Genomic DNA, 27,727 nt, shown 5'->3' with positions numbered 1-27,727 from the left:
CCCAATTTTTAAAGTTTGCACCTTACCTATAGTAATTTTCCCTTGTATCTTCTCTAAAATGAAACGAGCTTGATTATTAAGCTTTGAAGATTCAGCTCCCAACATTCCTACAAGCCACTCCTTCCGTAAACCATAATAACTTAATCGTAAATCAAAGAATTCTTTCAAAATATCCTGCACAGTTTCATACTTCTTCAGACATCCCATATGATCAAAGAGTACCTAAGCAAAAATGCAAATTTTGTATCGATCACATGAATCTGTGTTGGTATTTTAACTTACGTGACATCTGTAGTATTTAAAATAACCATAATACAATTCCAAGAGCACACTATACCTAAAAACGTTTTGTAAACATTCTTTCAGTGACTGCAAAAAAAAAAAAAAATCAAATTCTCAAAAACCACGACAATATTTAAAGTAGGGGTAATTTTGAGAGACAAAAACAGATTCTTAAAAAAAATAAGTTCATTAAAATAGTTACAAAATCACCTAAGAAAAAATTTTTTTCCAGCTAACTACTAATATAATCCATATTTAAACTTGAAAAAGTTCAATTTAAAGTTCTCCTTCCCATATATACTCAATATATTTGCACTTGCCTGTCTTTTTTAAAATTACACATCTATAATTTAGTCACTCAAACTTCCACAAATGTTTTGGAAATTTTACTTCTTCTCTGTCCTTTTTCTCGTTGTTTCCTCAGCCTTTCCTAGCAGATTATGGCACCTTTTCTCAGCGACTGTGCTACTACTGCTTTCTTCTCTTTTTTTTAAACCTGAAAGCTCACACAGCATGGAACTTGGGTCATCACACACCCACCTTCTACCTCTCCCCCCCGCCCCCCCATTATATATAAACACAAATATGCAAGTTTAGTAAAGCAGAATAGAGCTGGGAGAAGACAAGTGCTCTACAGTTAAGATAAGAGACGCATGTAATATATATGCAAATCCTGCCACAGTCCGTTTCATCATTTTTAGTCAGCGTGTGTGAGGTCAGAGTGTCCTCTGTGTTTGAGTCCAGATACATAAACAACAGAGCTGGGAGTAAGGGCAGAGGATTAACAGCAGAGGAAAAGGAATGTACCCCTAGATTCTTCAGCGAAACACAGATAAACAAACACTTCCTGCATAAACTTATGTAGGACTCTAATCTCTACCGTGTTCAAGAGAAGAAGGCTTACTATATACAGCCATTCCCATAATGAAGTCAATTACAACAATCCAATATATACCATGCAAGAAAGGTCAAATTAATAGTAAATCTGTTAATTAAATTACCATAGAATTACACGTAAGAGTAGTTTGAAGTTTAAAAACTTTGTGCAATCCAGCAGCTTCTGCTTGTGCAAGTTTCTCTTCAGTCATTTTCACCACAAATTTCACAGTTGTATCAGTATGATATTCTTTATAGTCAGAAATTAATGCTGGTGTTTTGTCTGTCCCATTTAACATAGGTTCCAAAACCTGCTCTTTGTATACCTATAAAAGATTTAAAAACAAGTCATTCTATGTGACACTCTCACATTACATGTCATACAACTTTTTAAAAATTCTCAACTCTGGCATGTGTGTGGGTGGGGGCAGGAAATCTCCATCGCTCTCATCTCCTGCCCAGGCACTAAACCAAAAGAAATCAAAGCTGTTGCCGTCCAGCTGATTCTGACTCACATAAACCCTTCAGGACAGAGCAGAACTGCCCCACAGGGTTTCCAAGGCTGTAACCTTTACGGAAACAGACTGTCAGATCTTTCTCCTGTGGAGAGGCTGATGGCTTCAAACCGCCAACCTTCAGGTTCGCAACCAAGTGCTTAACCACTGTGCCCCCAAGGCTCCTTGCCCAGGTCATTAGAAAAGGCAATACATAGGGCTCTAAAGGGTGAGTGAAAGAGGCATACAAGGTCATGGTTCTGGCTCTACCCCTACTCCAAAGAAAAAAGCTGAGGGCATAAAGAAAATATCAACTGAAACTGACAAAAGAATTTATTGACCATATTTATAAGGATTCAAAAGAAAAGTCAGCTGCACCTTACACACTATTCAACTCTTCATTTTAAGATAAATACAAAGATAATAGTCTCCAATAAAGGCACTAACCCAGCTTAAGTCATTCTACTTTATTTAACCAAACTAAACCTGTTCCTGTTGAGTTGATTCCAACTCACAGTGACCCCATGTGTTACAGAATAGAACTGCTTCACAGGGTTTTCTAGGCTGTAATCTTTACAGAAGTAGATTGCCAAGCCGTTCTTCTGCGCTGCCATTGGGTAGGTCTGAACTACCAGACTTTAGGTTAGTAGTCAAGTGCAAATCATTAGCACCACCCAGGGACTTTTCTACTTCATTTAGATAACTGAAAAATATTTTTTTACTATTATCTGAATATTCAATGCATAAATTCAATTGAGAGAGTCAAAGATGTATGCAGAAATCTTAAAACACTATACATAGGATAAACGACGGTGATATCCATATTCTTACCTGAAAGAATTGCCTAACGCAATGCCCTCCTCATATATAGCTCATATATTTATACTAACCTGTGTCCAAGTTCTAACGGGGAGCTCTGTAATCTCTACCGTGTTCCTATCCACCACAAATATTTCACCACTGACTGCATATTGGTTTTGACCAAGCTCTTGAATTGTCCCTTTAAAGTTTTTGTAGTTTGGAAGCTGCAGAGAAAAGTGAATATAACTTAGAGCCCAGACTTCTCTCTTGAGAGCCAGTACCACATCTGAATGCCCCTTAGTCTGCGATCTACTAATACTGACATATTAACATGACTGAAGCTGAACGTTTCATCCTTAATATCCCCTATTCAAATCATCACTCAATCTGGAATTCACTGTTTCTGTTACTATAATCTGAACATCCCCAAATCACAAAACCTTTCTTAGTCTTGGTAGAACATTATTATTGTTATTCTAGCCTATTACCCCCATACCTCCTTCTTCCCTTTAAATTCAAACTTCTTGAGCCTTACCTTGGAAGTTTCCCGCAGTCTGGACCCAATCTAACTTCCTGCATTTCTCCAGTGAGCCATAACTCTTCTCTCACATTTTTCTCAAATGTGCTCACAGCCACTCACTCTACCCGCCAACTCTGACACTGTCAGTCCGCTACGCCCTATTCATTTATATAAATCTTACTCATCCTTCCCTAATAACAAGTGACCACTCCCTCTTCTAAAATTCATACTTACTATTATCACTCAGAAATTGGGGATGTAACACAGGACATTTTTTCTGGCATATTGAGCAACTAATAATATATTTCCTTACTTTAAACTTCAAACTTTGAAGTCTTGTCAACAGATTTATATTTTAAAGACAGGAACCAAAGCTCTTCATTTCATTATTTAGCTTAGTGTCATACATATGGTAGGTGCTCAGAAAGCATGCATTGATCAATATCCTAACTTAATAAACCCTCTAAACTGTATCCAAACAATTTCAATTAAAAGCTATAGTCATGAACAAGTAGTCTGGTGCTTTTGTTAGAAATTATGAAAGTCCTTTAAAGTGTTTAAGGAAAAAAACAGATTATAAATCATATTCACAATAATTTATATTTTAAAATGCAAAAATGAAATAAAGCTGGGAGATAAATACACCAAAATGTTAATAGTTTCTATATGGTGGCTTTATGGAAAATTTTTTTCTTCTTTTTGCTCATTTATATTTTCTATAATGAGCATCATCATTTTTGTAATAAAAATACACTTTTGTCTCAGTGTATCATAATAAAAGAAAAATTCCAGAAAATTTTAAATTATGTGTGAGAGGGATAGACACTTGATTTTTTTTTTTTTTTTTTCCTTTGTCTTTTTGTAGGGGAATTTAGGGGAGGAATTGAGCCCAGGGAATCATGTAAGAAAAGGGCAAAGATTTAAAAAAAAAAAGATGCTACATTTGTATATTTTGTATAAAGTGCTTTTATTCTATGTTTCCTTAGAACTTGGCAGTTTAAAAACAAAAACATACAATTTGGTCCTGAAATTATTATTCTATGTATAACTTAAGAGATTTGAAAGCCTGGAATATGAGGTTATTTATAAATTTCAATAAACAGTTTTTTCTCACAAACCTTATCCTCCAGGCTTTTTCCAAAGGCTGTATCTTTTATTGTAAAACATATACTGAGTTACACACTAATAAGGTTTTTGTTTTCTATAATATGTTCTAAAATGAAAATAGTTCCACTACTTTTCTAAAATGACTGGACTTTGCAGTTTATACATCATCACTTGTTAAATAAACAATACAAAGAATAAGTTCTAAATAATTACCATGGGATGAGGATCCAAGCCATCCAGCATTCGTCTGACATTGTTCACAATTTCCCTAGCATCATAGTTGGGGAGTTTACAAGCCCATCCGGTACCAATTCCCTCAGCACCATTTATTAAAACCATGGGAATTATAGGAATATACCACTCAGGCTCTACACGTTGATTATCATCATAAAGGAACTTAAGCAGGTTGTCATCCATGGCAGGGAAAAGCAGTCTTGCTAAAGAGCTAACGAAAGGAAAAAGAAGAATATGGAAAAATGTCACGGTTTTAGAAAATAAAACTTTACACATGATTAAAGACTTTACATTTCAAAAAAATAATCTTTTAATAAGAATGCATTTTTAAAAAACTTTCATTGCATGTGCCTCCAGTATTTATTAATTGCCTATGCTTAACAAAAACATTCACCTAAATTCATTGTCAAATACTTCTCATAGGCACAAGGCCACAATAAAATAAGCCCTACTTTACGTATGTACTTATTTACCTAAAATCTTAATATTGGTAAATAGCTTTTTTCAGGTTTCCTTTTACTCTGATAAATCACGTAACCTTTAGTCTAAAGAGTTAAGGTGCGTCAGGAAAAATCCTTACATTCATTAGGACTGGTTTCACCAATAATTCATAAAAATTAAGATAAAAAGACTTCATTGTGAGCAAATTATTTGTGACCAAATAATTTGAAACATTTACCCTAAACAAATTAAGCCAATAATCACCTCTCTCAATAGCTACAATTCTATTAAACATTTAGTTGGCTCCAATAAACTCCAAATCAAACTTTACACCACTATAAAATCTCAGAAAATGGTTACCTTAACATTGTGAAAATATAACGAGGGCTTGCAGCATCTTTGCCACCATGAAGCCGAGTTCCGAACTGACCAATAGGCTGAAGTAAGTTAATGTTGTTACTTCCCACAAAGTTCTGAGCCAAATTCACAATAGTCATCATTAATGCTTGCTATAGAATAGAAGCAGACAGAATATAACATTAAGATTTGGAATTTTCTAGAACTATACCCTAATTTTTATTAACATCCAAACTCTCAATTCTCCTATTTCCAGAGACCTTATAAAAGGAAAAATATTATGCTTAATTATAACTCTTCACGCGCTAAGTCAATAAGTATAGCTCTCAACTGATTCCACATTTAACACCTACTTCTCCATGATGATAGGCAGACATCTCAGCAACAGATCCAGCCAACTGGGCAACTTTCACTTCACGTTTATCATTCCTCTTGAAACAGGTATATAATACTTTCCGTTGGCCTGGTTTAAAGCCTATTTTTAAAAAGAGTAACCCTCTTTTAAAAACATTACTTCAACATAATTAATGGCATATATACAAAACCACAGCCAACATTATTTTCAGTGAAAACAGCGGAAAGCATTCCCCTGGAGAACAGGAACCAGACAAGAATGCCCTTTATCACCTCTCTTATTCAATACCACACTGGAAGTCTTAGATAGAGCAGTTTAAGACAAGAAAGGGAAAATAAAAGACATACAAATTGGTAAGGAAGAAGTAAAACTATCCCTGTTTGCAGATGATATGATACTACACATCGAAAATCCCAGAGACTCCACAAGAAAGCTACTGGAACTAACAGAAGAATTCAGCAAAATGGCATGGTACAAGATCAACATACAGAAATCAGTTGGATTCCTCTACACTAACAAAGAGAACTCCGAAAAGGAAATCAAGAAAACAATGACATTTACAAGAGCCCTCAGAAAGATAAAATACTTAGGAATAAAGCTAACTAGAGATGTAAAAACTTATACAAAGAAAACTACAAAACGCTACCAAAAGAAACCAAAAGAGAACTATATAAATGGGAACATATACCATGCTCATGGATGGGAAGACTTAACATTGTGAAAACGCTAATATTATCCAAAACGATTTACAAATATAATACAATCCTGATCCAAATTCCAACAACATTCTTTAATAAGATGGAAAACCTAATCACCAACTTTATATGGGAAGGAAAGCGGTCAGAGATAACAAAGCATTATTGAAGAAGAACAAAGTCGGAGGCCTCACGCTCCCTGATCTCAGAACCCACTATACAGCCACAGTGGTTAAAACAGCCTGCTACTGGTACAACGATAGACACATAGACCAGTGGGACAGAACTGAGAACCCAGAAGTAAACCCATCCACTTATGAACAAGCTGATCTGCAACAAAGGGTAGAAGTCCATTAAGTGGGGAAGAGAAAGTCTCTTTAACAAATGGTGCTGCCAAAACTAGGTATCTATTTGCAGAGAAATGAAACAGGGCCCATAGTTTACACCATACAGGAAAAACTAAAACAGATCAAAGACCTAAATGTCAATCCTAAAAACTATAAAGATTATGGAAGAAAAAAACAGGGACAATGTGAGGGGCCCTGGTATATGGCATAAATAGAATACCAGACATAACTAAAAATGCACAAACAGCAGAAGGTAAACTAGATAACTGGGATCTCCTAAAAATTAAACACTTATGCTCATCAAAAGATTTCACCAAAAGAGTAAAAAGAGAGCCTACATAATGGGAAAAAAATCTTTGGCTATGATGTATCCAACAAGAGGCTAACCTCTAAAATTTACAGAAAACTTCAACACCTCAAAAACAAATATAAACAAGCCAATTAAAAAATGAAATGGGCAAATGACATGAATGGACACTTCACCAAAGAAAACATTCGAGCAGCTAAAAATCACATAAGGAGATGCTCACAATCGTTGGCCATTAGAGAGATGTACATCAAAACTACAATGAGATACCATCTTACCCCAGCAATAATGGCACTGATGAAAAAGTAACAAAAACAATAAGTGCTGTTGAGGCTGTAGGGCAATTGGAACTCTTATATGCTGCCGGTAGAAATGTAAAATGGTACAACCACTATGGAAAACAGTATGGCACTTCCATAAAAAGCTAGAAATACAAATATCATATGATCCAGCAATCCCACTCCTAGGAATACATCCTAGAGAAATAAGAACCGTGACAAGAACAGACATATGCATACCCATGTTCACTGTACCATTATTCACAATAGCAAAAAGTTGGAAACAACCTAAGTGCCCATCAATAGAGGAAGGATAAACAAACTGTGGTACATACACACAATGGAAGACTGTAAAATGATAAAGAATAATGATGAATCTGCAAAATATCTCACCAAATGGTTGAATCTGGAGGATATTATGCTGAGGGAAATAAGTCTATCAAAAGGACAAATACTGTTTGAAACCACTACTATAAATAGTCAAGAAAAGGTTTACACCCAGAAAGAAATATTTTTGGAAAGTTACCAGGGATGGGAAGAGGAGGGAGGGAAAATCACTAACTAGAGAACAGACACGTGTTAACTTTGGTAAAGGGAAAGGAAGTGCACCATTTGGGGGAAGTTAGCACAACGTGACCAAGGCAAGGGAAGACACTGAGAGGTACACAAGAATAAAAGGCAATGACAGTAAATACTACAACATATACAATTCTGCAGCAACAGTAATAACAAACAATAATTTATGAGTGGATACACAGGTAGATACGCATGCTGAATAGGTGTGGGAGGGCATGTGGGAGTACACCCACGTGCATATATAGATTTGGCTGTGGATATTTCTAAATTCGTATTTGTATGTGCTGCATGTACATTCATATATATAACAGCACACAGGAGACGCAATCATGGAAACATCCTAGACATATACAAACACCTCTCAGGAGTGAGTTACTGGGTTTGAAGGCTAAGAACCAAAGTCTCAGGGGACATCTAGGTCAATTGGCATAATGTAGCTCATAAAGACAATGTTCTACTTCCTACTTTGGTGAGTAGCGTCTGGGGTGTTAAAAGCTTGCAAGTGTCTGCCTAACATACATAACATAACATTGGTTTCTTTCTGTCCAGAGCAAAAGAGTGAAGAAAACCAAACTCAAGGAAACAATTAATCCAAAGGACTAATGGATCATAGGAACCACAGCCTCCACTACCCTGAAACCTGAAGAACCAGATGGTGCCTGGCCTCCACTACCAACCGCTACGACCAGGATCAAAATAGAAAGTCCTAATTAGAGTGGGAAAAAAACGTAGAACAAAACTCAAATTCATAGGAAAGACTAGATTTACTGGTCCGAGAGAGCCTAGCAGAACCCCTGAGACGATGGTCCTTAGACAACCTTCTAACTTGGAACTGAAGCCAGTCCTGGAAATCACTTTTCAGCCTAATTAAAAAAAAAAAAAAAATTATAAATACGACTACAAAATAAACAATAACACCTTTGAGGAAAAGTGCTCTTTGAACAATCATCTGTATGAGACCAAAAGGGCAACATCTGCCCAAAAACAAAGACGAGAAGGCAAAAAGGGCAGGAAAACTGGACAAATGGAAATAGGGAACTCAGGGTGGTAATGAGGAGAGGGCTGACACATTGCAGGGATTGCAACTAATGTCACAGGATAGTCTGTGTACTAACTGTTGAATGCGAAACTAATTTGCTAAAAACCTTCACCTAAAGTGCAATAAATCAGTAAAAAACATTTATTACTTCAAGATATATTTGTAACGATTCTTTTAGTGGCAACAATGTTCTATAAGTTCAGAAGAAAAAAGCAAAAATACAGTTTGCTTTTGAAAAATTAGGCTAATTGTCACTTGAGATTCTATAACAAAGCGAGTACTCACCTGGAAGCCAATTCTTAATGCTATAAACCCACTGCTGTCAAATCAATTCTAACTCATAGTGACCCTAGAGGAAAGAGTAGAATTGCTCCATAGGGTTTCCAAGGGGCAGTTCTATTCTGTCCTTTAGGGTTGCTATGAGTCAAAACTGACTTGACAGCAAACTGCTGACCTTTTGGTTAGCAGTTGTAGCACTTAATCACTATACCACCAGGGCTAGAAGCCTACACACTTTTTTTTTTTTTTTTAACAAACACATTTTTATATTTTCTCAATCTATTCCAGAACTGAAGTACCACTTGAAAGATGCCCTTCTAGTCTTAAAGAACTGCCCAATGCCACCAAACTCCTTTCACAGAAGCCTCCAAACACTCTTATGACCAAAATGCCAGTTGTAATTAAATTACCAGCAAACCATCATTGAGCCTGAAAACTATTACTACCAACCAAAAACCCGCTGCTGTCGAGTCGATTTCGATTCATAGCAACCCTATAGGACAGAGTAGAACTGCCCCACAGAGTTTCCAAGGAGTGCCTGGCAGATTCAAACTGCTGACCTCTTGGTTAGCAACTGAAGCACTTAACCACTATGCTACCAGGGTTTCCAAAAACTATTACTAGATTATCCTAAATCAGGAAAATCCTTATAGAGTGGAAGCATGTTGTGGTAGTTAAGAACACAGGCTTTATATGTACATCCATGTTCACTGTAGCATTATTCACAATAGCAAACCTAAGCGTCCATTAACAGATGAAAACATAAAACAAATTATGGTACATACACACCATGGAATACCACACAATGTTAAAGAACAAAACTGAATCCATAAAACATCCCACAACATAGATGAATCTGGAGGGCAATACGCTGAGTGAAATAAGTCAATCACAAAAGGTTAAATACTGTATAAGACCACTGTTACAATAACCCAAGAAGAGGTTTACACACAGAAAAAAACAATCTCTGATGGTTACAAACAAGGGAAGGGGTTGGGAAGGAAAATCACTAACTAGATAGTAAAAAAAAAAAAAAGTGGTAATTCGGTAAAAGGAAAGACAACATACAATGTAAGGGAAGTCAGCACAACTTGACCAAGGCAAAGTCACAGAAGTTTCCTAGACACAAGCAAACACCTTGAGGGACCGAGTTACTAGAGAGGAGGGCTGGGAACCGTGGTCTCGGGGGACATCTAGGTAGCCTGGTGTAACATAGCTCATAAAGAAAATGTTCTACATCCTACTTTGGTGAGCAGCATATTTGGGGTCTTAAAAGCTTGTAAGCCTCCATCTAAGATATATCTACTGGTCCCATCCCATCCAGAGCAAAGGAGAATGAAGAAAACCAAGACACAAAGAAAATATTAAACCAAAGGACTAATGTACCACACGAACCACAGCCTCCACCAGCCTGAACCCAGAAGAAATAGATGGCGGCTGGCTACCACCACCTACCGCTCTGACAAGTTTCACAATAGAGGGCTCCAGACAGAGTGGGAGAAAAATGTAGAACAAAATTCAAATTTACAAAAAAAGACCAGACTTACTGGTCTGACAAAAACTGGAGGGACCCCTGAAACTCTGGCCCCCGAATACCCTGCTAACACAGAACTGAAGCCACTCCCGAAGTCCACCTTTCAGCCAAAGATCAGTCAGGGCTATAACCAAACGGTAACACACGTGAGAAATGTGCTTCTTAATTCAATCAAGTACGGGCAATACCTGCCCAAAAGCAAAGACAGGAAGGCAGGAAGGGACAGGAAAACCGGCTGAATGGGCACGGGGAACACAGGGTGGAAAGGGAAAGGGGGAGGGCGCTCACACAATGCAAGGATTGCAACCAATGTCACAAAAAAATTTGGGCGTAAACTTTTGGATGAAAAACTAATTTGCACTGTAAACTTTCACCTGAGGCACAATAAATAAATAAATAAAACAGGCTTTAGAAGCTCACTAATGTGAATACAATTCTCAATTTAGCTATTTACCATGCAACTCTGAGCAAATTACTAGATTAATAAATTTCAGTATCATCAGTACAGTAGAAATTATTACCTTTTTATTGATATTGATAAGAATCACACACAATAATGTAAGCAAAGCACTTTGTTTACTTATCATTCTTATTGCTCTAAGCAAATGAGCACAGTTGAAAACTTTTCAGTAAATTCTAGCTATCATCATCACCACCACCATCAGTGGGCCCAGGGCATCACAGAAACAAGATAAAATGTGGCCTCTTTCTATGAGAATTTTATACTCTAACTGAGAAGACAAACTTAACACAAATAAAATAACAGGCAAAAACTGGCATAGAAGCTGGGCACCTGACATCAGTTTAGACTGGAATGCCAAAGAAGACTTCACAGAAGGGACGCAACTCAAAGCTAGAACTTGATGGATGGCTAGAGCCATTTGCAATAAGCTGAAAAACTAAGGAACAGAAAAGCCAACCAACTTGCTAAAATAAGTTCCAGCCAGAAGACCAAATTATGCTCTACTAGGGGCCAGCTTCCAAATTCCCCAGTATTAGGTTTCAGGTAATGAGATACAAAGATGTTTTAAAAATTTAGTCTTTGGTAAATATTTTAGAATATATTATCAAAGTCCCATTTTACTTTTTATTTTAGAAGTTCTACAACTTTTAAAACAGAAGGTCTTGCAACTTGGGGACAAAAACATTTAAAGATTCGCCTTAAAGCTAATTTTCCTGAAAAATTTAAAGAAAAGGTTTACAGTTCCAAATTAAGGAATATTAAGGATTTCGGTCCTACCAAAACATATCTCAAAAACTTCAAAAAGCCTTTAAATTCTTCTAAATCAGTTCCTCAACTGTTTTATAAGATTTCAAATAAGAATTTAAAAATTTCTGATACGAATGACTTAAAGTACTCTAAATTAAAATATACTCAATAATACACAACAGCAAGCTAGATTTTCAAACAAAGCCTACTTACCATCAACAAGAGATGGTATAGACCTTTCGTTGTCTGAGTTTGAGAAGAGAATCAATTCCTTGTTGATGAAATCATTGTAAGTCAAATGCTTTGTTGCTGTACCATACAAAAATTGCTAAGAGAAAAGTTATACAGCAATATTGTCATTATTACTGCGTGAATTTTAGTCTTTTTTGTCCTTCTTCCCCCAGGTCACCACTCTATGACTAACCTCTGGTAAGCCATGTAACCTACGCTGTCTCCGATCTTCCATAAAATTGGTTAACCATTCTTTTCTGTCATCAATCTTCTTCTTACTGAACGCCTGAAAGATTCCAGGTAATGATTTCACACATTAAAGAACAAAATGAATTTCAATATAAAATTAAAACTTAGATATGGCAAATAACTGTTAACTTTTATTAAGTTATATGACTCGTAGAATTCAGGGAAATTAAGGCTTTTTTTCCAGTATGTTTTTAATTAAAAAAATACACTTAAACCAAGGTCTTTCAGTTAAAGAACTATGAAAGCAACACATAATCCTGGGGTTAAAAAAAAAACACTGAAATTGACCATTTGGGGCACTAGAATTTCAAGAGACTTATCATGGGGAAACCAGGACTAGATGGAAAGGTATGGAGGATAGAGGATGGGTGTTGGAAAAGATTTCTTAAATTAAGTTTATTACCAAGGTAATGGCAGCATCATCTTCAGGACCAGCATATCTAAATAAGATACGATGCCTTTCCATATCGGCAAAATACTCCTTTGCTTCTTTAGCTGTACTGGTACCCAACCCTGCACAATTTTAGAAACAAAACTGAGTGATGAACATCAATGGCTGTTTAAAACCGGGAGGTGAAAAGCTGATGGGGAAATTTACAATAGATGAATCAGGCTGGCAATACCTATACTAACTGATCGATCTTACTATCAAAAAAAGACTCCTGCCCTAAGTACACAACACCATCTCTCAAATGTTTTTGACCAAAAAAAAAAAAAAAAACTAATCCAATGCTGATCAGGCTCCAATTTAATTACTAGTTTACAGAACATACGGGAGCAGAGACATGTGATACATACTAAATTAATCCACAGGGATACAATCAGCAAAATTCAGAATAGTGTGGAATTATACAGGACAAATAATCCAACTTTTTGAACAAATAAATTGTAAAGAAAAAATATGAAAGAAACTCATATATTAAGAGACTTAAAAACCAAATGCAATGTGTAGACCTTGTTTGGTTCCTGACTCAAACTGACCTACTATAAAAATGAAGATTTTTTTAATAATTTAATCTACTTTTTGTTGTTGAGAATATACACAGCAGAACACACAGCATTTCAACAATTTCTACATGTACAAGTCAGTGACACTGATTACATTCAAGTTGTTCGTGCATTCTCACTCTCCGTTTCCAAACTGTCCCTCCCTCATTAATGTAAACTCACTTTTTAATACAATCAGAGAAATTTTAACACTGACTGGGTATTTGATGACGTTAAGGAAAGGTATGACAATGGTATGAAAGACAAGTTGTTTTTTAATTCTTCTAGAGATACACACTGAAGTATTTACAAATGAAATTATATAACACCTAGGAGTTACTTCAAACTAACAGCACAGTGATGAGGTGTTTAGATGAAACAAGGCTGGCCATGAAATGGTGACTGTTAAAGTATACGGGGGAGGGAGGTTCATTATATTACCCTCTCTGCTTTTATAAAATTTTCCATAATGATTATTTTTAAGTCAGCAATAGCTGGTTTTGAAGCCTAAAACAGACAAGCCTTTAAAGTATTTTTATAACATTCTCAACACTGCTCAGATGGCGTGACATTACTTCTGATAAAAATTAAATATTTTGAGATACAAACCTTTGTAGTATTTTATTTTCCATGCTTTCTGGTTTTCTATATGCTTTTTCCACTCATCAAATTCAGGAATACTGTAGAAGGAGAGTTCCTGTTTATTTTTGCTCGCCTTAAATTTAAAAAAAAAAAAAAAAAATCAGTTTTTCTGCTATCTTTTCAGACAAGAGTATAAAAATATATTAATGTAAATAGTACCTTTACAATAGGAGTAATGAACTCTTCAAGAAAACCGTGCTTCAAAAGTGATGGCCAATTGTGGTGGATGAAATTAATGAGCAGGCCTTTTATATGAGAACCATCTTGATCCTAAATAAATGTTAGTGAACAGTGCTATAATAATTTTATGAAATATAATTACTTTTATAACCAAATCTAAAAACACATAAATGTAGCAAAGAGGCAAAAACTTCATTCAAAATTTAGACCTGCATTTTATATTAAACAATAAATACTATATTCTTTAGATGATCGTAGTATTTTTTTCTCAAAATGCAAAAAAAGAACATAGTGATAAATAGAAGATTTTATCATTACAAAATTTATTATTATTATTATGATGTTATAGTTTACCCAGATGGTATTAAAAGAATGATTTCAGGATAACAATTTTTAAAGCACAGCTATAATACCACTTCCCTCGGCAAGGGAAGACGAAATCCTTAGAGAACAGGCAAATCTTCGGTTTCTCACAATAAAACTGCACAGTTTCTGCTAAAAACTATTTAGTGGCTTTTTTAGGTGAAGACTACCTACAAATGCTTTCACTGAGAATACACAGAGACAAATGGGTGCATATAAAATTCTTTTTCATTTTCTACTTCTTGATTACTGCCATTTGACCAATCAAGTCCTCCTAGTTTTTGTACATCCCCAATTATATGACCATGTACAAATATTAACCATTATTCTATTGACTGCTCTTTCTCACTTGTAAATTCATCTTTTCTTCCTCATTATAGATTTCATCCCTGTAATACTACACTGTGTTCTACTCTTCTCATAGTTATCACACTTTAAAATATTTTTTAAATTACTAACCATAAAGACTGTTACCCAATAAATTAAATAATATAAAATGTGCTTCACAAAAACAGTTCCATTCGACAATGCTTTTTATAATCCCGAGATGAGCAATCACTTTCACTTATACGATTTTGGAGCAAGTTTCACGAAACAAATATTTAAAGGGCAATCTTTTAAGATACGAATTATAAATATACGGCAATTTGCAAACCAACCTGATCAGTCATAATCATAATCTTTCCGTAGCGTAAAGTTTTCAGAGATTCTGCATCATCATAACTTTTCTTGTATTGTAGACCAACTATTTTAATAATATTGTTTATTTCTGCATTTTCCATGATCTGTGCAAAAAGGAAGTGTCAAAAGTATTTTAAAGAGCTAAAATAATGTGAAAAACCAGAATTTACACTTAAAAACCCAGCAACTGTAGTGAAGTATTAGTACTGCCATATATACACGGGTACATAAATTTACCTGTTTATGAGAAGCTTCCCGTACATTGAGAATTTTACCCCTGAGTGGAAAGACTCCGTATCTGTCTCGCCCAATCACACCTAATCCAGACACAGCCAGCGATTTGGCAGAGTCTCCCTCTGTCAATATCAGTGTACAATCCAGGGAATGTTTGCCACCTGAGAGAAATTTAAAATGACATACATATATACTCTGAATTCCTCATTTTACCAACAAGAAAAATCAGGCTAGAAAATTTCTTGATCACAATGATGATAGTGAAAGACTGAGAGTCATCTTCCAGCATGCTCAGTAGAGACTGAATATTAGGTATATTGTAATGAATTACTATCCCCTGAAAATTAGTAATAGGTAGTATATGTGGCAATGTCAGTGAAGTGAAATTATATTCTGAAGAGAAAATCATGTAGTCTAACAATATATGGAAAATAAAAAATCTCTCTGACCGAATGAGTAAAAAAATCGAACACAAATCAAAATCTTAAAAAGAAACAACTGAATCTTACCAGCATCGTTAGCATCATCCAGTTTAGGAATACCTTTGATTTTACTGTACTTCACTGATGAACACTTCTTGTTCAGCTGAGTCTGAGCCTTAAACTTCACCCAGTTCAGGATGCTTTCCACAATGCCACAGTTAGAAGCCTAAAAATCAAAGAATAATGGCATACAGAAAAACCAGACATTGATACATTTAGCTAAAATTTACCGGGGTTAACGTGATACCTGGAATCATGTGAGGTTTTAAGGCAAAACAACAATTGTGATGTAGTCATGATATATGCTAGTCAATTTTACTTGACGGTGAAAGTAACTCAGGTAGCTATACACAATGAGCTCTTGTACTGAAATAAAAACACATGAACAAAAGGGTGGCTTTACTACATATGAGAAAAATTCTATTGTGATAAAGTCCATGAGTAATATACACTGGTATTGTTACCAGTCAATTTTGTTAAAATTAACACCGTAAATCAATTTACTAACTGGGAAATTCTAGACGCAGACGTTTATGATATCCTCAATAGAAAATGTGAGTCCTGAATTCGCTATGACAAATATAAAATATTACATGAAAGGGACATTAGGATGAACTAAGGAATGTACAAACAGTGTCTGTTCTTTATCTAGCTAGGCAATAAGGATTTCAACACATTAGGATGGACAAAGGAATGTAGTGTCTACTCTTTATCTAGCTAGGCAATGAGGATTTCAATGTCGTATACTGTTTCTTGCAGTGAATCAGTATGTGGCACGGTGTTAACCCAAAGAGAAGAAGTGAAGCATCTCCAACTCCAGGTCCTAATTTATTTTCCATTATCCTGAGTGTCTGTATTTTAGGTGTATGACATAGCTTTCTGGAATGCTTTCAGATATAAAGAGGTGAACTGTTTTGACAAATCTGAACTTATCCAACCTAAAATGAAAAAAACTTAAAATCTAAAATCAAATCACTTCCTCATGAGAAAAACTGTTATAAAGGCTGAAATTTGGGGAAGCATTCATATAGGTAATATCTACTCAGAATTTATTATGATTAGATCTGAAAGTACTACTTCTACAGGCCTTAAGCTAGAACCTGAAAACCACCTTTTGTTGTTGTTGTTTGTGAGAAACTATCTTCGAAATTCCAGTACTGGAATTTGACAAATATGTTATCTCTATAGCAACTGTACAATACTCTCCCACAAAACTATAAACTTCCAAAATGAGGGGGGCGTTGATTTATCCATCTTTACATTCCCAGTGCCCAGCATATTTAAAGGCACTTTACAGGTACTTCATATGTGTTTACTGATAGTGCCAATGAACGAGGGAAATGAGGCAAATCTTTATCGTTTATGATAGCCAGATTAAAGAAGCTACTAGCAGAAACAAGATTCAGTTACAATTTTGAGATGTGTCTGTTTGTACACAAACCTTATTTCAGAAAAGTTAAATATGTGCCAAGTAAAGTGAAGTTTAAAAACAAGTAGAGGTAAAAATGAGTAGATGAAGTTGAAATGAAAGTAGAAAAGATAAAGCGAGGAGTGCTGTAAAGATCCGTTGATTTGTTGGAGGGAAATCTGAGCTTTGTAAAGGCCAGTGCAAAGACCAAAAGCACAATTAATTACATGATTCCCAATGGTTTAATTCTTGGTAGAATAATTCATTGTTTTATGAAACAATAGTCTACCCTTAAAAGCTATCAGAATTAAGCTCATTAGTTTGAAATGTAAGCATTTCTATGCCCATAGTTGATACGATAAAAGAAATTAATCACAAATAGAATAAATCGAGAAAACTACATAATCGTGGCATTTTCTCAAAAAACTAGAAATAGAACTACCATATGATCCAGCAATCCCGCTCCTCGGTATATAGCCTAAAAACTATTGCCATTAAGTTGATTCCGACTCACAGCAGCCCTAGAGATCTAAAAAAAATGACACATACAGACATATGCACACCTATGTTCATTGCTGCTTTATTCACAATAGCAAATAAATGGAAACAATCAAAGTGCTCATCAACGGATGAACGGATAAGCAAACTGTGGTACATACACACAACGGAATACTACGCAACCAGAAAAAACGATGATGAGTCTGCAAAACATAACATGGATGGACCTGGACAGCATGATGCTAAGTGAAATAAGTCAAGCACATAAGAGCAAATATTGTATGATCCCTCTTCTACAGGAAGACAAGAACAGATAACTATAGAGAGATCAATGTTCGCTGGTGCTTACCAGGGATAGAAGTGGGGTGGGGAAAGTATACCTTATACAGTAGAGACTAGATACTTTTGGTGATGGGAAAAGTGGCACCAAACGTGAATGTAGTGAGCATAGCACAACCAAAGTAAAAACAAGTGTTTGAGCACATATGGATGGATATAGGGAAACTGGTATACGGGCAGGTACATATATGTGTTAACACAGGTAAGAACAGACAGCAGTATTTATAGGTACATGTAAATACAAATACATGGGTACAGTCACATATATTCATTGAAGACACAAATATGCATACTCCTCAAACATAACCAAACACCTTCCAATGCTAGTCTTCTGGGTTTAAAGGCTTAGGACCACAGTCTCATGGGACAACTCAAGCAACTGGCATAACACAGTTCACAAAAACCATGATCTGCATCCTAGTGGAGTACCACCCAGGGTCTTAAAAGCTAGCACCTGCCATCTAAGACACAACTATGGATCTCTACTTGCCAGGGGTAAAACATTAAGAAGGTAACCAAAAGCTCAGAGGAGAAACAAGTCTACACGAGCCACAACCTCACCTACGCTGAGACCAGAACTACATGGTGCTCGGCTATCACCACTGACCATTCTGACTGGGGTCACAATATTTGGTCCTGAACAGAATGGGAGAAAAATACGGAGAATTCCAATTCTTAAAAAAAATCCAGACAATCTGGAACAATAGAGAACAGAGGACTCCCTGAGACTATCACCCAGTAACAGCCTTTAAACCTAGAATGGAGCCTATCCCCTCAGATCACCTTTTAGCAAAACAGTAGGGTGGCACACAAAATAAGATTGGTGCCCTACTTAACAGCCATCAGGATGAAACCAAAAGCTCAACAATTTCTCAAAAGCAAAGATGAGAGGATAAGGGGAAGGGAAACTAGAGTACTGGAAAATGAAAAAACTGAACACAATTAAAGAGAACGTTGACACGTTGTGATAAACATAACTAATGTCACTGAACAATCTGGCACTTGCTGTGTAAACTTTCACCAAAAACTCATTAAAATATTATTTTAAAAAACTTAAATATTTCAATTAACACAAATAAAAAAAAACTACATAATCAACCTTCAACAATAACACATCCTGAAAAATAATACAAATTTTACTCACTGCTTTAATAAATTTTTCTGACAGCTGGCATTTGGACCCAAAACTTTTGGGTTGCAGAGTCATATTTTCCTTAGTCTGAGAATCAAAAGTTGGATTTTCAATAAGGCAATTAATAAAAACCCATATATGGTTTTTTACCTGTCAAAAAAAAAAAGTCAACATCAGAACTTATGTTACTTAGTAATTCATATATAAATAATACATAAACCATCACTTACTTGAAATGGTTTCACTGATACCCCAGCTTTGTTCTTTTTCTTAACCACTTCAATCAATTTACCAACAACTTGATCCACTACGTAATCAACGTGTCGTCCACCCTAAAAAAAAAACATGGAATCCAAAATCTTCTATAGTTAAGGTAGCAGAATACTTACATGTTCATTTTTTCTAGCATGGGTGCTCAATCTTCACAATTTCATGAACTCAGTATTATTAATCCTACTTTCCAAAAGTATAAAAGGAGTCTCAGAATGGCAGAATTAAGATTTAAATATACCTACTCCTCACTTAACAACCTTGTTAGGTTCCAAAGACCAGGTCATTGTTTGAAAATCAGCATTATGCAAATAGAGGATGACGACATCAGACCTCAAAACGGAGGATACTATGTCATTACGTAACTGCCGAATCACATCATTACATAACTGCCAAACCACTGAGGATCACGGCCCAGCCAAGGTGACACAAAACCTTAACCATCACAGCTAGCACTTCTTTCACCTCGGCGTTGGTTACTGCCAGATGTATGCCATTAATGCGCAAAATAGTTGGATAGTAGACTTTCTACTATTGCTGAAAATACAAAATGTCAGATAACAAGAGAATCGATAAGTGAGGAGTAGGTATAAGGTCTTTTTGGCCACAGAGGTAATTAATCAACTCCATAAAACTCCACATAGCCAACAAACCCAAACTTGTTTTTAACTGGTCATGTACTCAGTTAAAAAGGTTCACCAACCTACACCCCCTTGCAGCTATGCATAGCCACATGACTCAGTCCTAGCCAATAAGATGTTAGCAGAGGTCTACTGGGTGGGGCTTCAGGAAAGCTATCATATTCCTGATTGAAAAGGAAAGATTTAGTTGGCATATGCATTTGTCCTTCCCCATTCTCTCCCTAGAACTTGAAAATGAGGCATAGAGGTACAGCAGGCATTTTGAGGGCATGAGAATGAAAGCAACACACTAAGTATAGCAGAAAATAAAGGCAGGAAGAATATGTGCCCCGATGACATTGTGGTGCCACAGTACTGCCTACCCCCAATCTTCAGTTATAAGAGGAAAAATACCTTTACATACATCTCAAAGGATGTTAAAATAAATTGTACAACAGCTATTTCATTAAAAATAATTCATTTTCATAAGTCAAAGCCACTGTATATTAGATTCTTATTATACGGAACAAAATGCAATCATAACTGTCACCCAATTTCTGTTGACTAGATAAAGTGATCCTACTTTATAAAAAAAAAACTGAAGTTAAAAAAAAAGTTAAAACTTAAACAAGAATGTGACTGGTATCTGCCATTCCAAGGACTTTGAACTCTCTTTTGTAGACTTGGAGATTTCAAAGTGAGATGAAATTCTTCTCATCTAACAGCCCTGGTGGCGTAGTGGTTAAGTGCTACAGCTGCTAACCAAAAGGTCGGCAGTTCGAGTCCACCAGGCGCTCCTTGGAAACTCTACGGGGCAGTTCCACTCTGTCCTATAGGGTCGCTATGAGTCGGAATTGACTCGACGGCAGTGGGTTTTTTGGGTTTAATGACCATAACAAAGTGTTAGACAATACAGACATATATCCTAGAGAAATCTAAAGCAGATAATATGTTCTACATCTGACCCCCACACAGACTCATCTCCTATTATCTCTCTTCTCAACCTAAACCTAAGACGCAGAATAAGGAATTGGTTATCATTCTAAATGTCATAAAACATAAATGCATTCAAATGTAAATACTAACCATAAATACTCATTTCACAATGGAGGTTTAAATAAATTGTAAAACACCTATTTCATTAAAAATAATTCATTTTCATAAGTCAAAGCAGATTTGGTTGGTGAGTTTTTTCTGTTTATTTTTATTCGGTGGTGGTGGTTGTTTATTTTTTTGTTTTAGTAAACGATTTTTCTGCCACTGACTTGGAAAAAAAGAAGTATCGTACTTACTTTTGTAGTTGCAATACTATTTACAAAGCTAATTTGCTGAAATCCTTTTTCACTCAAAGTGAGACAAACATCCCATCTTTCATTTGCAAGTTCATGAATAACTTTCAGGGCCACCCCGGTTTCATCCAATTTGTCTTTTACATAAAGATCTACGTAACTGCGAAATCCATTTACCTATTAATTTAAAAAAACAAAAGCAATGAACAATCTTACACCTGAAGCTCAAGTAAGTGAATGCCACCAGGTATGTATGACACCTTCACGTTTCCTTTCATTCACAACAGCGCTTATTTCTTAGATCCCAACCTTTATGACCTTTCCCTACTCTACTCTTTGATATTTGTCCTTTAAAAAGGAATTTATTTACATGTTTACCTGATAAAGAGAGGATACGAAGGGACACCTGAACAAGTAATTATAAATGTCTTCAAAATTTTGTTTTAAAATGACAAAGACTGACAGTTGCAGCTCAAACAAGTTGAGAGCTGAAAAATAAAAAGAAGGCAAAGATGCTTTCATCCTCACAACAAGAAAAAAACTTAAAGATTTTTCAGAAACCTATCAAAAAATTAAGATCACAGGACAGATGGCCATCCCAGAGTCTGGAGAGAAACAGGTGCCTGAAAGGAGACATAGAACCTGAGCATTTGATAACTGGGGGCAGAAACTGCCTAATGTCCTATAAGCCAGTAGGAACACTGAATTAGAAATTCTGACTAACTGCTACAGGCTAAGTATGGACTAGTATGAGTATATGAAGCTCCTGGGGGTGGCAGTTATAACAGGTGCCTTATTCTTTTAGACTTGTCTTTCAGAAGCCCCACCAGGTTCCCACAGGGAAGATCAGGGAGAATCCAGAGAAAGTACCTCACACAGAACTGGCTGGAGGAGAAGATAAGCAGCTACTGAAAAATCAACCCTGACCCACCTCCCTTTAAAACAATAAAGGTTTAATTTGCAGAGGGAAGGATACTGGTTGAAAGTACTGGTGAGACACCTTATAGCTGGAGCAAAGGAACTCTACCCAGGCCCAGCCCCCACATATGACGCTTAAGTGTTTCATTTTTTTTAAAGGCTGATTCTGCAGGGCAGGGGACCTTGAGGACATGGATTGAGAGCATTAGTAGATACCTGCTGTAGCTGGAGGATGAGGATGGCGGGTGGGGTGAAAATTCTACCTTTGGAGCAGGGGCAGAAACACTAGGAAGACCAAATCCCTGCGACACAGACCCACTGTGCATTCCAAAGACCGAGGCTTACTCAGACATTAAAGAACAAGAAACTTCAAACACAACCCAACTCCTGGATAAATTAACAGAAAGCCCTACACTAAAGGCCTGTTTGCCTCAGTATCTACTACCCTATACAACTTGTCCAGTTTTCCTTAAAAACATACAAGGTGTGCCAAAAGGCAGGGGGAAAAAACTCACACACACATTCTGAAAAGAAAATCAGCAGAATTAGACTCAGATATGTCTGTGACTACCAGATAGGGCATCTGAAATAACTATAGAAACTATAAGAAAGAATCCAATGTAAATGCCAGAAATCAAAAATACAATAGTAGAAATTAAGAATGCCTTCAATGGGTTCATCAGTAGACTTGATACAGCAGAAGAAAGAATCAGTGAACTTGAACATCAAGCCATACAAATTACACAAACTGAAACACAAAATGAAAAAAAAGTGAATTAAACAGAGCAGAGCATCCAAGAGCTGTAGGACATATCAAACAACATAGCTTATGCATAACTGGAATATCAGAAGGAAAAGAAAGAACACGCAGAATAAATTTCTGAAGAAATAACTGCCAAATATTTTCCAAAATTAGTGATAGACAACAAACCACAGATTCAGGAAGCTCAGACAACATGAAGCAGGATAACCGCCCCCAAACAAACATGCACACACAGGCATATCATATTCAAATTTCAGAAAACCAAAGATAAAGAGAAAACCTTCAAGGTAGCTGGAGGAGTGGAGGACATTATACCAAGAGACGAACAAGGATAAGGATTATAGCACACTTATCACACATGGGGTTGCCATGAGTCAGAATTGACTTGACAGTAGCTGGTTTCTTGGGTTTTTTCCCTCAGCAGAAACCATGCAAGCAAGGTGACAATGGAGTTAACATGTTTAAAGTGTTGAAAGGGGGGAAAAAGCCTATCAACTCTGAACTCTATATCCAGTGAAAATATCCTTTGAAAGTCAAGGAGAAATGCTTTCTCAGACAGACAAAAACTGAAGGAATTCATAGCCAGCAGAGCTGTCCTACAAGAACTAAAGGTAGATCAGATCCTCAGGCAGAAGACATGTGATTAAGATGAGAAGTATAGATGTACAACAAGAAATAACAGCAATGGAAATAAAAGTAAAATACCTTTCTTCATATTTTTAATTGTTCTAAATGATAACTGACAAAGCAATAACAAAAATAATGTCACTAACTTTAGGAAATGTTGTCATTATACTTTCAAATATTTCTCCTGCCCCATTCTCTCTTCCTTCTCCTTCTGGTGATTGCAGCATATGTAAAAATGCAACCTATAATGACAGTGACACAAGGAATGGAAAGAGAGAAACTGGGACTATACTATGGTAAGGTCCTGTCACTACACATGAAACAATATAAAACTATCTGAAGGTGGGCTTAAACCATATACAAATGTATACAGTAAACTCTAAAAAAAAAAACACTAAAAATGGTCTTTAAAAAAATGTTCTCATCATACATGGGGTTACCATGAGTCAGAACGGACTTCCTTTTTATCTCTCTTTACTTAGTATAAATAAGAGATAAAAAGGAATCATAAAAAAATAAACTCAAAACCAGAGGAGGCAGAATAACAGGAAACAATAAAAAAAGAACAGATAACAAGTAGAAAACAGTTAACAAGATGGTAGATTTTAATCCAAATATATCAATAATGACTTTAAATGTGAATGTTCTGAACACACCAGTTAAAAGAGATTGTCAGATTAGATTTACAAAGCAAGATCCATCTACATACTGTCTACAACATGGCAAAGTATTACACTATGTTATAAGATACTTACAGGCAATTTCTTTCCATTAAACATGACTTTGACACCTTTGCAGGAGCCTGCCAAGTCATAGGCTCTTCTGGTCATGAGGGCCACAATATCCTTGTCAAGTTTCTCCATCTTAAATTTGGACAGATCTGGTTGGAATGTTATGCACGTGTAATCTTCACCATCGAAATGTTTAATTTTGGCTTCAGAAGTCTTCATCATATTATTCATCCATGTCTTCAAAAAAAACGCAAACATTTCTATAATCTTGTCTACATTTCATAGTATATAATAAAGATAGTTCATGAAATATATTCATTTACCACAAGTATATCCATTTTCCAACCTCACAGCAAACCAATCCTAAAACTGATATTATAGATGAAAAATGTTAAAATACTACTTTCATAATGATCTCATATTGAAAATAAGCTGCACAACTTTACATACTGTCAGTAAAAGATCATATTTTACAAAAATAAACATTGTTTTCTGAAAAAAATATTTTAGCTTACTTAAAAGGTGAAACTATTTTCAAAGACCTGCAAGAACAAATAAGTATGAATTTGAAGAGTTAATGTGACGTTCAGGTCATTTTTACTAATGCATAACTAAATTAAAGGAAAAATCTATTAAATATTTTTGTTTTAAAGGAATGGGGAAGAGGCAGGCTTATATCAAATTTCCCAGGCATTCTGATGTCTCTTCACTCTTTCACTCTGATGACTTGTTCAATGATTAAATTTAAAAAAAAAAAAAAAAGGTTATATAGGTATCATTACAATTTACCTAAGGTTCTATTACTTCAGAAAAACAACAAAAATGTGATTATTTAAAAAAAAGAAAAGACACAAACCTATCATACCTGTTTAAAACTATGTTTGTACTCCTTGCAAGCCGTTTCTACTGTAAACTTTGTACTGAAAATATTACAAAGTTTTGCACCATAACCGTTGCGACCACCTGTAAGGACAATATGAAAGTTTCAAAGGAAATAATTTTAAAGTAACTCTGTTAACTTCTCTAATATAAGGCAAGTCTGTTATAAAACAATTCCATTTACTGCATTACCTTATCAATCATCTAATGTATACTTCAAAGAGTATATTCAGACTTTGTTATTTAAAGAAAAATACAATTAAGATGTAGCATATACAAGAGTATGGTTAAGACTGCATTTGGCAGATTCATTATCTTCATTACAATTTCAATGAAATTAAGCTTGGTATCTCCTATAACCAAGGAAGTCCATGCATCTGAATTGCTGTTAAACTATTTCTATCAAAGTCACTCTGTATTGCAAAATTTCAATCTGTAGTACTTCTTAGAGCCTTGGTTTTGAAAAGTATCAACTACTTGCACAAAATAAATAAGAAAATATTTATTTTTAATCAAATCATTTTCAACTCTATTTACAGAGTCTAGATTTTCAATCTTGACCCTCTTAAAGAAAACATTTTAAAAGTAGTTGGATGGATCCCTGATCCATTGCTGGTGGGATTTTAAAATAGTACAGCTGCTGTGGAAAACAGTTTGGCAGTTCCTCAAAATGGTAAACACAGAATTACCACATTGTGCTCCTTTTCTGGTATAATGCTAGTATACAAAGAGGAGGAAGATAATTAGGCTTCATTATCTGTTGTGTCCCTCTCATGACCTCAGATCTATACCTACTAAAGTGACCCACTTAATCTCAGTACTCCAGGATCTATATACTCCTAAGTATACACCCAAAAGACTTGAAAGCAGGAATAACTTGTACATCAGTGCACTATTCCCAATACCCAAAAGGTGGAAACAATCTAAATGTTCATCAGCAGACAAATGGGTAACAAAATGTGGGTTTTATTTATATTCATACATATACACACACACATATCTACACATATATCCGTACATATACACACACAGAGGAATGCTACTCAGCCATAAAGGAAATGAAGTAATGATATACATGACGACATGGATGAACCTTGAAAACATTATGCTGAGTGAAATAAGTCAGTCATGAAAGGACAAATGTTGTATGATCTCACTTACATGAAACACCTAGAATATGCAAATGTATAGAGATGAAAGTTCGTCAGTAGTTACTAGGAAGGAATGGACGGAGAGGAGTCACAGCTTAGGGGACACTGAGTATCTGCTAAGGTGATAGAAAAATTTAGAAATGAAGAGTGGTGATGGTTGCACCACATGATGAATGTAATTAATGTCACTGAATTGCACACGTAAAAAAATGTTGAAATGTCAAATATTGTTATATATATTTTTACCACAAAAAAAAATTAATACCTCAACACATGGTGCTTAGTTAATAACAAATACACACATACAGGAGTCACACCAGTCTTTCTTTCATTAGTACTCTAAATCAAAACTCAACCTGTCAGTCAAGTTAGAGGTCCAGCAGTTCTAATATCGAAGTCAACGTCCTATCAGATTTAAGCTTTTAAAATATCATTGCAAGTCTATCATCAAGATAATATTTATATACAGTAGCTTTTTTTCTTACTGTGGTAAAATATACATAAAACAAAATGCAGTATTATAACCATATTTGAGTGTACAATCCAGCAGTATTAACCTATTAACATCACTACTATGTGTTTCCAGAAGTTTTTCATCACCCTAAACAGAAACTCAGTATCCATTAAGCAGTAACTTTATATCTGCCCACCCCCAGCCCGTGGTAACAATCTACTTTTGTCTCTATGCATTTGTCTTTTCTAGATATTTCATATAAATGGGATCATACAATATCAGACCCTTTATATTTGGCATAATGTTTTCGAGATTCATCCATGTTGTAGCATGTATTTGAACTTCATTCCCTTTTTTTATGGCTGAATAATATTCCAGTGTACATATATACCAATTTTGTTTATATATTCATCTCCTGAAGGACACTTGGGTTGTCTTCATCTTTTTGCTACTGCAATTAATGCTTCAATGAACATTAGTGTACAAGTGTCTGAGTACAATAGTGTTTTACAGATATTAATTCTGAAAAGGATTTTCTCACCCCAAAAAATGTACAGGTTTCCTTTCCTGTAGTATTTTTACACAGAAATGTTAAGTTAGAGTTTTTATGTTGAGAGCAATATTTTTTTCATCAAAATTTCAATCAGTCATTTAGACTTTACCTGTAACTTTTTTCTCTTCATCGTCATAATTACTGGATGTTAAAAGCTGTCCAAAAATTAAAGCAGGAACAAATACTTTCTCTACTTTATGTTCTACCACTGGAATGCCTTTTCCATTATTCCAAATGCTTATTATGTTAGATTCACTGTAAATAAAGAAGCAGAGTTAGAGCTTGAGATAAACATACATTGATTAAATTCCATA

The 27,727-nt window shown here is 35.4% G+C and overlaps 1 protein-coding gene across 2 annotated transcripts in view; it reads right to left on the bottom strand.

The window, feature by feature from the left end:
• The window catches only part of TOP2B (DNA topoisomerase II beta), a 72,110-nt gene that overhangs the window by 20,031 nt on the left and 24,352 nt on the right, over positions 1 to 27,727 (bottom strand). For both annotated transcript variants that reach the window (XM_049870927.1, XM_049870928.1), the window contains exons 5-24: positions 27,523 to 27,668; positions 25,242 to 25,339; positions 24,401 to 24,613; positions 21,341 to 21,514; positions 19,389 to 19,490; positions 19,171 to 19,308; positions 15,809 to 15,947; positions 15,303 to 15,460; positions 15,044 to 15,169; positions 14,001 to 14,111; positions 13,809 to 13,914; positions 12,616 to 12,725; positions 12,157 to 12,249; positions 11,946 to 12,060; positions 5,466 to 5,587; positions 5,116 to 5,264; positions 4,294 to 4,525; positions 2,543 to 2,677; positions 1,284 to 1,484; positions 27 to 222 (exon numbers count right to left, since the gene is read on the bottom strand). In XM_049870927.1, the coding sequence (XP_049726884.1) occupies positions 27 to 222; positions 1,284 to 1,484; positions 2,543 to 2,677; positions 4,294 to 4,525; positions 5,116 to 5,264; positions 5,466 to 5,587; positions 11,946 to 12,060; positions 12,157 to 12,249; positions 12,616 to 12,725; positions 13,809 to 13,914; positions 14,001 to 14,111; positions 15,044 to 15,169; positions 15,303 to 15,460; positions 15,809 to 15,947; positions 19,171 to 19,308; positions 19,389 to 19,490; positions 21,341 to 21,514; positions 24,401 to 24,613; positions 25,242 to 25,339; positions 27,523 to 27,668 (2,864 nt within the window). The remainder of the gene's footprint in view (positions 1 to 26; positions 223 to 1,283; positions 1,485 to 2,542; positions 2,678 to 4,293; positions 4,526 to 5,115; positions 5,265 to 5,465; positions 5,588 to 11,945; positions 12,061 to 12,156; positions 12,250 to 12,615; positions 12,726 to 13,808; positions 13,915 to 14,000; positions 14,112 to 15,043; positions 15,170 to 15,302; positions 15,461 to 15,808; positions 15,948 to 19,170; positions 19,309 to 19,388; positions 19,491 to 21,340; positions 21,515 to 24,400; positions 24,614 to 25,241; positions 25,340 to 27,522; positions 27,669 to 27,727) is intronic.

The sequence above is a fragment of the Elephas maximus genome, chromosome 27 (assembly GCF_024166365.1).
Source record: "Elephas maximus indicus isolate mEleMax1 chromosome 27, mEleMax1 primary haplotype, whole genome shotgun sequence".
NCBI lineage: Eukaryota > Metazoa > Chordata > Mammalia > Proboscidea > Elephantidae > Elephas > Elephas maximus.
This window is presented reverse-complemented; position numbering and strand designations above follow the sequence as displayed.